The following is a 17,062-nucleotide window of genomic DNA, read 5'->3' on the forward strand; positions in this document are numbered from 1 at the left end:
AATGGATAATGATCCTAAACCCAATCAAAATCTACAATAGATGACCACAAAAGGCGCAAGCCAAAGGTTTTACAATGGCTCTCAGAATCCCCTGATCTGAACATCATTGAAAATCTGTAGCTAGACCTCAAAAGAGCAGTGCATGCAAGACGAGCCAGGAATCTTATAGAACTGGAAGATGTCTCCAAGCAAGAGCAGTGCATGCAAGACGAGCCAGGAATCTCACAGAACTGGAAGATGTCTCCAAGCAAGAGCAGTGCATGGAAGACAAGCCAGGAATCTCACAGAACTGGAAGATGTCTCCAAGGAAGAACAGTGCATGTAAGACGACACAGGACTCTCACAGAATTGGAAGACGTCACCAAGGGAGATTAGATGAAAATCCCTCAAACAAGAATTGAAAGACTCTTGGCTGTTACAAAAAGTGTTTACAAGATGGTATACCAAAGGGGGTGCTACTTAGGTACTAACTATGTAGGGTACCCAAAGTTTTGCATTTCCATTTTCCTTTTTTGTTAATTTTAAAATTTAAAAGTTGAAACTATATATTTGCCTAAAATACAAAGTAAATGTGTCATCTTTAAATGTATTCCTTTTAGAGATCAGGTCATCTTAAGGTGGCGTCACACGCCACGATATATCGTGCGATTGCATGAGCGATCGCACCCACCCCCGTCGTTTGTGCGTCACGGGCAATTTGTTGCCCGTGGCGCACAAAGTCGTTTACCCCGTCACACGGACTTACCTCCTTAACGACGTTGCTGTGGGCGGCAAACATCCTCTTCCTGAAGGGGGAGGGACGTTCGGCGTCACAGCGACGTCACACAGCGGCCGCCCAATAGAAGCGGAGGGGCGGAGATGAGCGGGACGTAACATCCCGCCCACCTTTTTTCCTTCCGCATTGCCGGCGGTACGCAGGTAAGCTGTGTTCGTCGTTCCCGGGTTGTCACACACTGCGATGTGTGCTGCCTCGGGAACGACGAACAACCTGCGCGCAGAAGGAGGAACGACTTTATGAAAATGAACGACGTGTCAACGAGCAACGATAAGGTGAGTATTTTTGCTTGTTCACAGTCGTTCTTAGCTGTCACACGCTACGATATGTCTGACGATGCCGGATGTGCGTCACTAACGATGTGACGCCACCGACATATCGCCCGATATATCGTATCATGTGACACCGCCTTTAAACTTGCCGAACTGCTCATAGTAATGGTAATTTTGACCGGGGGTGCCCAAACGTTTACATGCCAAATACAATATTTGTAGGACGAGTGTGATGTGGTACTGCTGGTGAGTATTTACACTTGTAAGCCTGTTTGAGTTTCGATGTCACCACTGCATCAAGTTACTTTCCCGCCATGCACCCCATGCAGATATTTTAACCCTAGAATGCGCAACCATAAAAATCTACTATAGAAAACAAGTAACTTAGCAGGCCTGCGAGGCCCCAGGTATGCGTTCTAGGGTTAAAATCCCTTCAAACTCCCTTTAAATGTCAGCCTGGCTCAAAGAGAACCTAATATGTTAATTTTTTTTTCAAGGGCAATGTTTACAGGAGGAATGAGAGAAGCCAGTCAAGATGTTATTGAACTTAAAAGAGTATCTTCCAGAGGAATGCGACATATAATTGACTTTGCATATAGCGCCCAAGTTACTCTGGATCTTGACTGCATTCATGATGTTCTCGAAGCTGCGGTTTTTCTCCAAATGGTTCCTGTTGTGGAACTTTGTGAAGAGTTCTTGAAATCTGCAATGAGCGTGGAGACTTGCTTGAATATTGGCCAAATGGCTACCACCTTCAATTTGGGATCTCTGAAGGAATCGGTGGACTCATTCACTTTTAAACATTTTCTTAAAATATCCGAGGAAGAAGATTTCCTTCATTTGCCTTTAGAACGTCTAGTATTTTTTCTCCGAAGCAATAACCTAAAAAACTGTAGTGAAATAGATTTATTTCATGCGGCAATCCGTTGGCTGCAGTTTGACAATTCCCGACGAGCCAACGCTAATCAAGTTCTTTGCCACATTCGTTTTCCATTGATGAAGTCTTCTGAACTGGTGGATAGTGTTCAGATTGTGGATATTATGGTAGAAGACGTGTTATGCCGACAATTTCTTCTCGAGGCTTTCAACTACCAAATTCTTCCGTTCCGCCAGCACGAAATGCAGTCTTGTAGGACTGCTATTAGGTCAGATGTCTGCTCACTTATAACATTTGGGGGAACACCTTATACCGATAACGATCGAACAGTAAGCAGTAAAGTCTGCTATTTGCCAGATCTGAGTGCTCGGCAGTTTAAGGAACTTGAAGATATGGAGGTTGGCTGTAGCCATGCGTGTGTTGCAGTCCTGGACAATTTTGTGTACGTTGTAGGCGGGCAGCATTTGCAATATCGAAGCGGCGAAGGAGCTGTGGAAGCTTGTTTTCGCTATGACCCTCATTTAAATCAATGGTTGAGAATTCAACCTATGCAAGAGAGCAGAATTCAGTTTCAACTTCATGTCTTGTATGGCATGTTATACGCAACTGGAGGAAGAAACCGATCAGGAAGTTTGGCATCTGTGGAAAGGTATTGCCCTAAGAAGAATGAATGGACATATGTCTGCTCTTTAAAACGTAGAACATGGGGTCATGCAGGTGCTACTCTCGATGGAAAGCTGTACATTTCAGGAGGTTATGGAGTGTCTGTTGATGACAAAAAAGCCTTGCACTGTTATGACCCTTCTTTAGACCAGTGGGAATTTAAGACTCCAATGAATGAGCCAAGAGTTCTCCATGCAATGGAGGGGACCAAGAACAGAATTTATACGTTTGGGGGTAGAGTGGATCACGTTGACCGATGTTTTGACGTTTTAGCTGTTGAGTATTATTCTCCAGAGACTGACGCATGGACAGCCGTGAGTCCCATGAGAGCTGGACAGTCCGAAGCGGGCTGCTGTCTTTTAGATCAGAAAATTTTTATTGTAGGAGGCTATAACTGGCACTTGAACAACGTGACTAGTATTGTGCAAGTGTACAATACGGAGACCGACGAGTGGGAAAGGGACTTGCATTTTCCTGAATCCTTTGCAGGAATAGCTTGTGCATCGGTTATATTGCCACAGGTTACAACTCAGAGCTAACCAAACATACCATTTCACCAAGGTGGACTTCAACTACTCTAAACGTTAATTTGTACTGCCCAGAGAACAAAACATAAAATGTGTTCTGGATCTAAATATGCATCTACACATTGTATTTCCAGCAGTGTTCATACATCACTGAGTAATGTTCCTTTCCTCTAAACTGTGCTGTGAAACTAAAAGCAATACTGCACATTTGGTAAACCATTAATGTTTGCTCTTGTTTATGTGAATTTTTCACTTTGTTACTTCTTAAACGGGTTGACCACTACTAGGACAAGCCCTTCTCATTTTCCTGAAAAATAAAAATGCCTATACAGTGGAACCTTGGATTACGAACATAATTAGTTCTGGGAGTGAGCTCTTAAACCAAGTTAAGTGTGCTTTACACGTTGCGACAGCGGCAACGATATATCGTTGGGGTCACGTCGTTAGTGACGCACATCCGGCGCCGTTACCAACATCGGAGCGTGTAACGCAAATGAGTGATGATCAACGAGCACAAAAACGTCAAAAATCGTTGCTCGTTGACACGTCGCTCATTTCCATAATATCGCTGCTGCGACAGGTACGGTGTTGTTCGTCGGTCCTGCGGCAGCACACATCGCTGTGTGTGACACCGCAGGAGCGACAAACATCTCCTTACCTGCCTCCACCGGAAAAGGAGGAAGGAAGCAGGTGGGCGGGATGTTCCGGTCGCTCATCTCCGCCCCTCCTTTTCTATTGGGCGGCAGTTCGGTGACGCTGCTGTGACGTCACTGTGATTCTGAACGAACCGCGCCCTTAGAAAGGAGGCGGATCGCCGGTCACAGCGACGTCGCAGGGCAGGTATGTGCATGTGACGCTGCCGTAGCGATAATGTTCGCTACGGCAGCGATCAACACATATCGGCCGTACGACGGGGGCGGGTTCTATCGCGCTCGACATCGCTAGCATCGGCTAGCGCTGTCGCAGCATGTAAAACCTGCTTTACTCTTATATCAAAGCGAATTTTCCCATAGGAAATAACTGAAACGCAGACAATTCGTTCCACAATCCAAAAATATTTCCAAACATATTTACAAACTTATTACAGTAATACAAAATAATATACTGTATTCATATAAAATTATTACAGTACACTAAAAAAAAAATACTGTACAGTAAAAAACATGTAAAACAAACTAAACTGCAAATTAGCTTCCAATAGAATTGTTGGTGTACGGGAGGTATAGTACAAGTAATGTGCTGTACTGGTTGGCTGAAAAAGAGTACAATACTGTATCCCCAAATGCAAATTGATAGACATGCTATATAGTATATACTGTACTGGACAATGGTATACTGTATACAGTACATATGGACAGAAAATTACCTCCAGAGCGGGTCAGAGCGTGGTGAAAGGACAGAACCAGACGTGTGCACGGTGAGTATTTGCTCTTACTGCAAAGCATTGCTCTTAAACCAAGGTACACATTTTTAAAAAGCTTTGCTTGCCTCCGATGCCGGAGCGGTTCCAGCGATGTCGGAACTCACCATCCCCGGGCCCACATTGTTATGACACATGAGCCCAGCTACCAATCCGCACCGTCTTCCTTCTCCCCGCCTTCGTGTGGTCAAGTAATTAACAGGAAGTGAGTGTTAGCTGTAGCGTTCACTTCCTGTTAATTACCTAACCATATTAAGGCGGGAAGAAGGAAGCCAGCGCTGATTGGTCACGGGGTTCGCGTATAATAAGAATGTCACTTGGCCCCGGGAAGGCGAGTTCCGAGATCGCTGCCGGCACTGGAGGTGAGTATAGCCTTTGCTATTTTTATAGGGGCACACGTGTGGAATGAGCAGGGGTCGTTCTACTAGTGGACAACCCCTTTAATCCACATATCATTTATTTTCTGTATCTCTGTAGATCACCTTGTATCTCAAGTTGTAATTCTGATACGATTGTTTGTATGTTACAATGGATATTATAGATGCACAACCAAAATGAATGGAGAATACGGTGCTACCACTGTAAAGATACAAGTGGACAACAAAATAAAGAAAAAGCACTACAGAAAAAGGTGCACACATATAAATGCAAAAATAATATTTCTTTGTCGCTCCTTATTGGGAGACCCAGACAATTGGGTGTATAGCTATGCCTCCGGAGGCCACACAAAGTATTACACTAAAAGTGTAACGCCCCTCCCCTTCAGCCTATACACCCCCCGTGCTGCCACGGGCTCATCAGTTTTTATGCTTTGTGCGAAGGAGGTCAGACATGCACGCATAGCTCCACAGCTTAGTCAGCAGCAGCTGCTGACTATGTCGGATGGAAGAAAAGAGGGCCCATAACAGGGCCCCCAGCATGCTCCCTTCTCACCCCACTCTTGTCGGCGGTGTTGTTAAGGTTGAGGTATCCATTGCGGGTACGGAGGCTGGAGCCCACATGCTGCTTTCCTTCCCCATCCCTCAATTAGGGCTCTGGGTGAAGTGGGATCCTTTCGGTCTCCAGGCACAGGAGACCGTGCTCCATCCACAGCTCCTGAGGACCATGCTGGATAGGAGCCGAGTATCGTTCAGGGACATGGCCCTGCTACTTTGAGGTACTCTGTGTCCCCGTGGGGACCGCGCACAGCAACACTCCAGCATTGCTGGGTGTGCTAGTGCACCGGGGACAGCAGCGCTGGCTGCGTTTGTGCCATTACACACTTCAGCGTCGCTGAGTGTGTTCGTGTAGGGGGACTGCCGCGCTGACCGCCGCTGCCATGGTTATCACTGCGGCGCGGCTGGGACTGTTAGTGCGCCGGGGACTTCCGCGCCGACCGCGCTTATACGGCGGCCGCGCTTATAACTCGAGTCCCCGGCTTTTGCGGCCTAGTCTCGTTTTCTTCCCGCCCCCAGCCCTGCCAATCAGGGGAAGGGCGGGACGCTGTACAGGACGGCAGCACTGAGGGCTGGAGCATGCTTTGCATACTCCACCCCCCTCACTCTGCACAGTGGGGCACCAGTTCCCGCACTTTTCTGGGTCACGCCCACGGCTCCCTCCTCTCCTCAGGACGCCGGCAGCCATTCCTCTCAGCTCTGCTAACGCTGGAGAGGAGAGACAAGCTCAGGGAGACCCAGGCAGGATTTCTGGTGCCCACACAACCGCATTGCGCGGGCGGTAAGCAGCACCTGTGGTGCTGGCCCCACTAGTGCAGAAGTGTACTTATAGATTATATGATTATAGACTATACTTTACACTGTATGGTGCACTGTTGATTTTTGTCTATATACCCTCCTGTATTGCTCAGAGGAGACAACAGCATGTCGTCCACAAATAGCAAGGGTGCCAAAGCACAGACTTACTATGCTGCCTGTGCAGCATGTACGGCTATACTGCCGGCAGGTTCCACTGACCCTCATTGTGTGCAATGCTCGGCCCCTGTGGCACTTTCTCAGCCGGAGCCTCTGCTAAGGGTGGCCCAGGGAGAACCACCTGTTAACACTGTCCAGGTGACAGGGACGGAGTTTGCAGTTTTTACTGAAAGACTTTCTGAGACTATGGCTAAGATATTAGAAGCCTTGCAGTCCAGGCCGGCATCTCAAGCCAGGGGCACTGTGGAATCATTGCCCCCTGGTCCCCCTCAGTTGGAACAGCAATGTCCTCCCGGGGTGTCTCATGGATCCCAGGGTGAGGTCTCTGACACGGACCGCAGCCCCAGACCGATTAAGCGAGCTCGCTATGATATCCCCTCGACATCATCACAATGTTCAGGGTCTCAGCGAGAGGACTCTCTGTATGATGAAGCGGAGGCAGCTGATCAGGATTCTGATCCTGAAGCCGCTCTCAACCTTGATACTCCTGATGGGGACGCCATAGTGAATGATCTTATTGCGTCCATCAATGAAATGTTGGATATTTCTCCCTCAGCTCCTCCAGTGGAGGAGTCAGCCTCTCAGCAGGAGAAATTCCGTTTCAGGTTTCCCAAGCGTACAAAGAGTATGTTTCTGGACCACTCTGACTTCAGAGAGGCAGTCCAGAAACACCGAGCTTGTCCAGATAAGCGTTTTTCCAAGCGCCTTAAGGATAGAAGCTATCGGCGCGTCTTTTGCTCCAGCATTCGCAGCCGTATGGGCACTCCAAGCTATCTCAGCTGGTCAGGCGCAAATTGACGCACTCACACGTACGTCTGCGCCGCAGGTGGCGTCCATAACCTCTCAAACGTCAGCATTTGCGTCCTACGCTATTAATGCTGTCCTGGACTCTGCGAGCCGTACGGCGGTTGCAGCCGACAATTCGGTGGCAATACGCAGGGCCTTGTGGCTGCGGGAATGGAAGGCAGATTCGGCTTCCAAAAAGTGCTTAACTGGATTGCCATTTTCTGGCGACCGTTTGTTTGGTGAGAGATTGGATGAAATCATCAAACAATCCAAGGGAAAGGAAACATCCTTACCCCAGGCCAAACCAAAAACACCCCAACAGAGGAGGGGACAGTCGAGGTTTCGGTCCTTTCGGGGTGCGGGCAGGTCCCAATTCTCCTCGTCCAAAAGGCCGCAGAAGGATCAGAGGAACTCCGATGCATGGCGGTCTAAATCACGCCCTAAAAAGACCGCCGGAGGTGCCGCTACTAAGGCGGCTTCCTCATGACTTACGGCCTCCTCACACCGCATCCTCGGTCGGTGGCAGGCTCTCCCGCTTTTGCGACACCTGGCTGCCACAAGTAAAAGACCGTTGGGTGAGAGACATTTTGTCTCACGGTTACAGGATAGAGTTCAGCTCTCGTCCTCCGACTCGATTCTTCAGAACATCTCCGCCTCCCGAGCGAGCCAAGGCTCTTCTGTAGGCGGTGGGCATTCTGAAGGCAGAAGGAGTGGTGGTCCCGGTTCCTCTTCAGCAACAGGGTCACGGTTTCTACTCCAACCTGTTTGTGGTTCCAAAGAAGGACGGGTCCTTCCGTCCTGTTTTGGACCTAAAACTGCTCAACAAACACGTAGGGACCAGGCGGTTCCGGATGGAATCCCTCCGCTCCGTCATCGCCTCAATGTCCCAAGGAGATTTCCTAGCATCGATCGATATCAAGGATGCTTATCTCCACGTACCAATTGCTCCAGAGCATCAGCGCTTCTTGCGCTTCGCCATAGGAGACGAACACCTTCAGTTCGCGGCACTGCCGTTCGGCCTGGCGACAGCCCCAAGGGTTTTCACCAAGGTCATGGCTACAGTAGTTGCGGTCCTCCACTCTCAGGGTCACTCAGTGATACCTTACTTAGACGATCTGCTGGTCAAGGCACCCTCTCAAGAGGCATGCCAACACAGCATCAACGTTACTCTGGAGATTCTCCAGAGTTTCGGGTGGATCATCAATTTTCCAAAGTCAAATCTGACACCGGTCCAATCGCTGACATATCTTGGCATGGAGTTTCATACTCTTCCAGCGATAGTGAAGCTTCCGCTGGACAAACAGCGTTCACTACAGACAGGGGTGCAATCTCTCCTTCAAGGTCGGTCACACCCCTTGAGGCGCCTCATGCACTTCCTGGGGAAGATGGTGGCAGCAATGGAAGCAGTCCCTTTCGCGCAGTTTCACCTGCGTCCACTTCAATGGGACATCCTACGCAAGTGGGACAGGATGCCGACGTCCCTAGACAGGAACGTCTCCCTCTCTCAGGCAACCAAAGCTTCCCTTCGGTGGTGGCTTCTTCCCACCTCATTATCGAAGGGGAAATCCTTCCTACCCCCATCCTGGGCGGTGGTCACGACGGACGCGAGTCTGTCAGGGTGGGGAGCAGTTTTTCTCCACCACAGGGCTCAGGGTACGTGGACTCAGCAAGAGTCCTCACTTCAGATCAATGTTCTGGAGATCAGGGCAGTGTATCTTGCCCTAAAAGCGTTCCAGCAGTGGCTGGAAGGCAAGCAGATCCGAATTCAGTCGGACAACTCCACAGCGGTGGCTTACATCAACCACCAAGGTGGGACACGCAGTCGGCAAGCCTTCCAGGAAGTCCGGCGGATTCTGCTGTGGGTGGAAGCCACAGCATCCACCATATCCGCAGTTCACATCCCGGGCGTAGAAAACTGGGAAGCAGACTTTCTCAGTCGCCAGGGCATGGACGCAGGGGAATGGTCCCTTCACCCGGACGTGTTTCAGGAGATCTGTTGCCGCTGGGGGATGCCGGACGTCGACCTAATGGCGTCACGGCACAACAACAAGGTCCCAACATTCATGGCTCGATCTCAAGATCACAGAGCTCTGGCGGCAGACGCCTTAGTTCAGGATTGGTCGCAGTTTCGGCTTCCTTATGTGTTTCCTCCTCTGGCACTGTTGCCCAGAGTGTTACGCAAGATCAGGGCCGACTGCCGCCGCGTCATCCTCGTCGCTCCAGACTGGCCGAGGAGGTCGTGGTACCCGGATCTGTGGCATCTCACGGTCGGCGAACCGTGGGCACTGCCAGACCGACCAGATTTGCTGTCTCAAGGGCCGTTTTTCCATCTGAATTCTGCGGCCCTCAACCTGACTGTGTGGCCATTGAGTCCTGGATCCTAGCGTCTTCAGGATTATCTCAAGAGGTCATTGCCACTATGAGACAGGCTAGGAAACCAACGTCCGCCAAGATCTACCACAGGACGTGGAAAATATTCCTGTCGTGGTGCTCTGCTCAGGGGTTTTCTCCCTGGCCATTTGCCTTGCCCACTTTTCTGTCCTTTCTTCAATCCGGATTGGAAAAGTGTTTGTCGCTAGGCTCCCTTAAGGAACAAGTCTCTGCGCTCTCTGTGTTTTTTTCAGAAGCGCCTGGCCAGACTCCCACAGGTACGCACGTTCCTGCAGGGGGTTTGTCACATCGTTCCTCCTTACAAGCGTCCGTTAGAACCCTGGGATCTGAACAGGGTGCTGATGGTTCTTCAGAAACCACCGTTCGAGCCAATGAGGGATATTTCGCTCGCACGCCTTTCGCAGAAAGTGGTTTTTCTAGTAGCAGTCACCTCACTTCGGAGAATGTCTGAGTTGGCAGCGTTATCATGCAAAGCTCCTTTCCTGGTGTTTCACCAGGACAAGGTGGTTCTGCGTCCGGTTCCGGAATTCCTCCCTAAGGTGGTATCCCCTTTTCATCTCAATCAGGACATCTCCTTACCCTCGTTTTGTCCTCATCCAGTTCACCAATGTGAAAAGGATTTGCACTTGTTAGATCTGGTGAGAGCACTCAGACTCTACATTTCTCGTACGGCGCCCCTGCGCCGCTCGGATGCACTCTTTGTCCTTGTCGCTGGCCAGCGTAAAGGAACACAAGCTTCCAAGTCAACCCTGGCTCGGTGGATCAAGGAACCAATTCTCGAAGCTTACCGTTCCTCGGGGCTTCCGGTTCCCTCAGGACTGAAGGCCCATTCTACCAGGGCCGTGGGAGCGTCCTGGGCCTTGCGACACCAGGCTACGGCTCAGCAGGTGTGTCAGGCAGCTACCTGGTCGAGCCTGCACACTTTCACGAAACACTATCAGGTGCATACCTATGCTTCGGCAGATGCCAGCCTAGGTAGGCGAGTCCTTCAGGCGGCAGTTGCCCACCTGTAGGACGGAGCCGTTACGGCTCTATTATGAGGTATTATTTACCCACCCAGGGACTGCTTTTGGACGTCCCAATTGTCTGGGTCTCCCAATAAGGAGCGACAAAGAAGAAGGGAATTTTGTTTACTTACCGTAAATTCCTTTTCTTCTAGCTCCAATTGGGAGACCCAGCACCCGCCCCGGTTTTTGTATACACATGTTGTTCATGTTAAATGGTTTCAGTTCTCCGATATTCCTTCGGATTGAATTTACTTTAAACCAGTTTATAATTTTTTCCTCCTTCGGGCTTTTGCACCAAAACTGATGAGCCCGTGGCAGCACGGGGGGTGTATAGGCTGAAGGGGATGGGCGTTACACTTTTAGTGTAATACTTTGTGTGGCCTCCGGAGGCATAGCTATACACCCAATTGTCTGGGTCTCCCAATTGGAGCTAGAAGAAAAGGAATTTACGGTAAGTAAACAAAATTCCCTTCTTTGTTGACACGGTATGGTTCCATTATTGAATATCATTACAACCATAATCTCCTCATCAGCGTAAAATATTATAGACTAATATACATATATGAAGGTTTAGACACTTGAATAATGAATATATATAATGCCTCAAATACACGTATAAATGAATACAACCATGAATCAGTATAATTATACATCAATGTTAAAGGGGTTGTCCACTACTCTGACATTGATGGCCTATGTGTTATTGGCCGTGGTCCGATACGCTGCACCCCCGCTGATCTGGGTCCCGGCGGTGGCAGCAGGCAGCCGGAAATGCTCAATTTCGGCGCTGCGCCGTCTTCTAATCATTAGGAGGCGGATGTGCGGTGCCCGGCCGTGGCCAATATCAGAAGACGGAGTAGCGCAGTTTTTCAATAACGTGTCTGGCCACAGCAGTGTCCCTCCGATGTTCCACGTCACCTAGATGTTCACCTATCCTCCTTCTAAATTCACGGATATAATCTCTCCAATATCCCCCTGGGATACACCTTATTCCCCTCATATACCCAATAAATCATCATGTTCTTTCACCGGCCGGCCACATCGCCTCTCACGGTTTTTCCGATGGGAGGCGACTCCTATTGATACTAGGAATTCCAACGTACATGAGGCCTCCAATGGGAAATAATGCTGCCCTGATGGAATGACCAGCCGTCCAATTACATGCTTTGTTTATGGAGCTGGTTCATCCCCTTTATGTGCAGCATTGGGACGGCTTGGTTCCGCCCCCCCCTCTCTAGTGACTACCTATACTTATGTTGGGAGTGACCCGTCAGTTGGTATTGTTGGCATAATATCTGGGATGGCGATATGCGGTTCCACGGTTTGAACGCACGCCCCACAGCTTGCCAGGGGGACTTTGTTATGGCTGAGGGGAGGATTTTCCTCCGTTCGCTTTGTCTGTCCCTGGATTGGGGGCGTGTCTTCTTGTTGGTGGAAGAGTGATGGGGCCTTAGGCCAATGGAGCCATAACGGGGTGTGTATCACCGATGATGAGGGGAGATGCTTCCTTCCTGTTACGCGTCTCCGGGGGCGTTCCCTGGGTGGAACGCTTGTGGAACGCAAGCCTGGGGGACGCAATGAGGAGATGCGCTCCGGATGGGGAGGAGAGGGAGGTCCTCCCCGTTAGTCACGTGCGCCCGCCATTTGGAGACTTTCTCTAGGTGGGACGCTATTGTAGCGTATGCCAGATGACGTATTGAGGAGGCACACTATGGGATGGGGGGAGGCATTCCTCTCCTCCTATAATTACTGTCTTCTGACAGCCATGGGCGGTCCCAGGGTGAAACGCACGCCGAGCAGCTCTGGATGCTGCACTACACGTGTTGAGAACTAATGGGATTACATCAGTATCTACATGACGCTAATGGAATTAAACATCAGGTGAGTTGTCCCTCCTGATTGGAGGAGCCACATTAATGCTATGTTTAAAAGACCCCACTTTTTACGAGCCAGACTCTTTTGACATCTGAGGCATGTGAGGGCTGGCAATAAGGACCTGGTATACTTCTAATAATATGTTCCCTGAGGAGTCGATGTGGACTAAACGCGTCGGGACACCAACAGGGTCAGCTTAGGGGTCCAACCTTGCAATAGATGTGGACCGTCCTTGTTAGGACGGGAGTTTGGGGTGGCAGGTAATTTTGTTATTTTGTGGTCTCCTGATTGGATAGGGAGAGTGAATGCTGGACTAGCATACTGAACCCAGGAATCCGAAGGAGAGACTGCCTGCCCCCCATCTTTGGAAGGAGTTGGTGAGACCATTCCTTTTATATGCCTTAATATATGTTTATAATTATGGTATCTGACCATTGTCAGTATCAGATGATAATTGATAACATTTTTTGTTAGGTATATTAATTTTTTATGCTTAGTTTTTCTATCAAATTGGACTAACGTCCGTTGATTCGGCATAATCACTTTTTGTTTTGTTTATTATGTTGGTTCTGTTTATTTGTTTTGAACTAGTGGCCTCCACCATGATTTTCTAAATGCGGTATGAATTGCCTATAGGCTATCTGGGCACGCATATGATGTATACATGGTGAGGGCTTTGTGAGCTGATGAAATATGAACTAGAGGAACTGTGTTCTTCTTTTTAGAATATTTACAATAAAGGATTAATTTTAATGCCCTTCACTATGCAATAGACGTTGATACAGGTGGAATAGGCACTGGGGATGAATTTGGCACGCCCAGCAAAGGACGATGGCGGAGGCAAAGCAAAGAACTGTCAGTTGTACTTAATGGCTCATGTCGCGAGCAAGCTTTGAATAATATGATTACATGACAATGTTAGAAAATTGTCAGTCTAACAAAACATCGCATGTGTACAACAAAACCAGAGAATATAATGAATACCCAAATTAAATATTCACAGCTAAATGTACCCATGAAATATGGCGGCATGTGAATATGTCGATACTATATGCACAGGAGCTATTGGTGCAAACACATAGTGATGACAGTGGTAATTGCCAGTTTAACATAACGGCGCATGCGCATAACCATTAAAGAAAAGCTGCTACATGTAAATGATATGTGTTAACAATCAAAGGCAAACTGGTACAAAAAAATCATATGGTATACCTGCACATATTAACATTTAGATATGTAAATCATGAATCAAATATGTAATAAAGAAGAGACAAGGTCAATAGCGATACTGCCTCAAGATGTAGCAATAAAATGCATAGGATAAGCAGGAATACTATACCATCCGGCAGACTGCCATATAGAAAGCATTTCCAGGGGGAGGGGGGGCAGATTTAGTTTTTTCTTTTGACGCACTACATCCGAAAACATTGCTTTACCCCCAGAGAGAGCCATTCAGAGACTGTGACCGTCTCTCTCTGGGGTGCCGGCACACATCATGCAAAGAAGCGAGCCTGTGCAATGTTATCGTTATTTCATGGACGAAACATCCAAGCACCCGTGATACTCGGCCGACCTCCGCGAGTACCCAATCACCCCGATGCTCGATCAAGTAACAATCTGTGCCGAGCACGCTCACTCTTGATTAGTGTTTGCACTTAGCGCAATCTTCACATATATCGTCGATGTACGCTCGTGCCACCATATTTCTTGGCGGGTTTTGCTGTAAATATCTAATTTTGGTATTCATTATACTCTCTGGTTTTGTTGTACACATGAAATATTTTGTTAGACTGACAATTTATTACCATTGACATGTAATCATATAATTCGCGCCTTCCCACCTACATGCGCCGTTAGATACAACTTTACCAGTACTTCGCCGCTTACTGCGCCTGATCCATAGTCCATTGCTGGGTGTGTCAAATTCGCCCCGACGCCTGTTTCACTTGGGTGCATACCATTCATTTATATGTGTATTTGAGGCATTATATATTTTCATTATTCAAGTGCCAAAACCTTCATATATGTATATTGGTCTATAATATTTTATGCTGATGTAGAGACTATTTTAACCCTAGAGATGCCTATTAATGTGATATTTTGTATTTATAGCTATACCTATTAACTTCATTAACATATGGCATTCCTCAACATATACATAGATTTTTTCATACATCAACCAAATGTTTAATAGTGATTGGTATATAGATATACACACACTCTTCAGGCATTTTGTCCGATTCCATTCATCTCAATTTCTTATCACTAATTGAAAAGAATCTGCAATCAAGTCACAATTTAACAGAACTATTTAATGAGCTACGATCCCAGTACCACGCATTCCCTGATGAAGAAGGGCGTTCCCCTTTGAAATGCGTTGGGAATCGAACACTAGAGGCACTCGTAGCTCTCCAGTGACGTCACACGACAGCTTTCACTTTCATTTCTCAGGATCTCCCGTGCTCAACTGGCAGGCGACACATCCGACTAGAATGCCCACAGTCCCAGCAGCTCGTCATCGGAGCCACGATACCTAGAGGCTCCTTTCTCTTTTTTTCCTGTCTGGGGCGTGTGGTATTTTTATATACATTTTTACTGTACTATCTCAAAACCCAATAGGTCATCACACAGGACCTATTTGAAATACCTGTAGCCTTACCCACACCCTCGGAACCATCCCTAAAGTATCTATGCGACTAGCTCCAGTAAATTACCCCATTTTGTTCTATTTTGTTCATTTTTTTTAGCTGTGTGCATTCTATAGAACTGGTTCAGTCGCCACCTTTTCTTTGCTCAAAGAAGAAAGAAGTGAGCACATCACCCATATAAAATCATTCTTTATTCAATCCCCCACCTCATCTGCTATCAATAATGAACAAGCAAGGAAACGTATTAAAGGGAACCTGTCAGCAGAAATTTTGCACTAAACCTAAAAGATTCCCCTTCTGCAGCTCCTGGGCTAGATTCTAGCAAGGTTCCTGTTGTTATTGTGGCCCCTTTTAGACCAAAATAAATACTTTATAAAGTGGTACCTTTTCGTATGCAAATCTTGTTAATCGTACACGGGGCGGGCTGTCTGTTGTCCGTTAGTCTGCCTCCTGCTGCTTTACGCCGTCCCCCATCGCTCAATTTCATACCTCATGACGCCGCCCAGTGCTCCCGAGGTCTCGCGCATGCGCCGTGCCACTCTAGCGGGACTGTGCACTGTGCACAGTGTGACCGCTGGTGACTTGTTGCGCAGGTGTGAGATTATGGGCGGTGCTGTGATTTTCATCAGCGAGTACCCGCCCATAATCTCGTGCCTGCGCTTTCCCCTCTGCCTCCACCGTTCTGCGCAAGCGCTGGCCAGATGATCCCACATCACCTCTTTCCCATCTTGCCCTGGAACAGGAAATAGTACGTCGGTAAGCTCCTCTCCGCTTCTCCTCGTGATCGGTGGTGTCCTGCTCCGCTCCTCCCATCTATTTCCTGTTCCAGGGCAAGATGGGAAAGAGGTGACGTGGGGTCATCTGGCCAGCGCTTGCGCAGAACGGTGGAGGCAGAGGGCTAAGCGCGGGCACGAGATTATGGGCGGGTACTTGCTGATGAAAATCACAGCGCCGCCCATAATCTCACGCCTGCGCAACATGTCACCAGCGGTCGCACAGTGCACAGTCCCGCGAGAGTGGCACGGCGCATGCGCGAGACCTCGGGCGCACTGGGCGGCATCATGAGGTATGAAATTGAGCGATGAGGGACGGCGTAATGCAGTAGGAGGCAGAATAACGGACACCAGACAGCCCGCCCCGTGTACGATTAACAAGATTTGCATACGAAAAGGTACCACTTTATAAAGTATTTATTTTGGTCTAAAAGGGGGCACAATAACAGGAACCTTTCTAGAATGCAGCCCAGGAGCTGCAGAAGGGGAATCTTTGAGGTTTAGTGCAAAATTTCTGCTGACAGGTTCCCTTTAAAGCATTCAAAAAAGTCCTATTCACCGAAATAAGAGATCTTTGGGAAATTGTCTCACTTGAAAATACCAGGAAGAAGGTACCCAAATGTCTAACAACGATTTTGTAGACCCACAGATACTAACTGAGTGGAACAGCATATTCAAGTCTTTTTCGGAGCAAACACTCCCAAGTCATCGTCAATAAACGTCAGGCTAATTTAATCAAATTCAGTCGAGTCTTTTGCAACAAACTGAAGCCCTCCAAGACAATCTGATTCTATGTCTTCTTGATTTAAAGGCTATGTGCGCACTAGAAAAGTGATTTTTCTCAAGAAAATTTCTTCAGAAACTTCTGGGAGTTGAAGATTACCGCACCTGCGTTAAAAAAGCGCACCAAATCCGCGGGAAAAACGCATGTGTTTTTACCGCGGTTTTGCCGCAGTTTTTCCGCAGGTTGGTCCCTGCGTTTTTTTATGCTGTAACTACTGCAATAAATAATATAGATAATCAATAGACAGATAATGGATAGAGGGAAAGATGGATAGATGAATAGATAGATAGATGAGAAAGACCTATATAATGTCCCACCCCCCTGCATATTCTAACCTGGCACCCTTTAGTGACT

At 48.0% G+C, this 17,062-nt stretch overlaps 1 protein-coding gene across 1 annotated transcript; it reads left to right on the forward strand.

The window, feature by feature from the left end:
- The first annotated feature begins 1,548 nt into the window (after positions 1-1,548).
- Positions 1,549-4,713, forward strand: KLHL26 (kelch like family member 26). Its single transcript, XM_075332948.1, has one exon. It carries the CDS (start codon positions 1,549-1,551, stop codon positions 3,124-3,126), a length of 1,578 nt encoding a protein of 525 aa, XP_075189063.1. The 3' UTR covers positions 3,127-4,713.
- Positions 4,714-17,062: the final 12,349 nt, after the last annotated feature.

This window comes from Anomaloglossus baeobatrachus, chromosome 2 (assembly GCF_048569485.1).
Source record: "Anomaloglossus baeobatrachus isolate aAnoBae1 chromosome 2, aAnoBae1.hap1, whole genome shotgun sequence".
NCBI classification, from domain to species: domain Eukaryota; kingdom Metazoa; phylum Chordata; class Amphibia; order Anura; family Aromobatidae; genus Anomaloglossus; species Anomaloglossus baeobatrachus.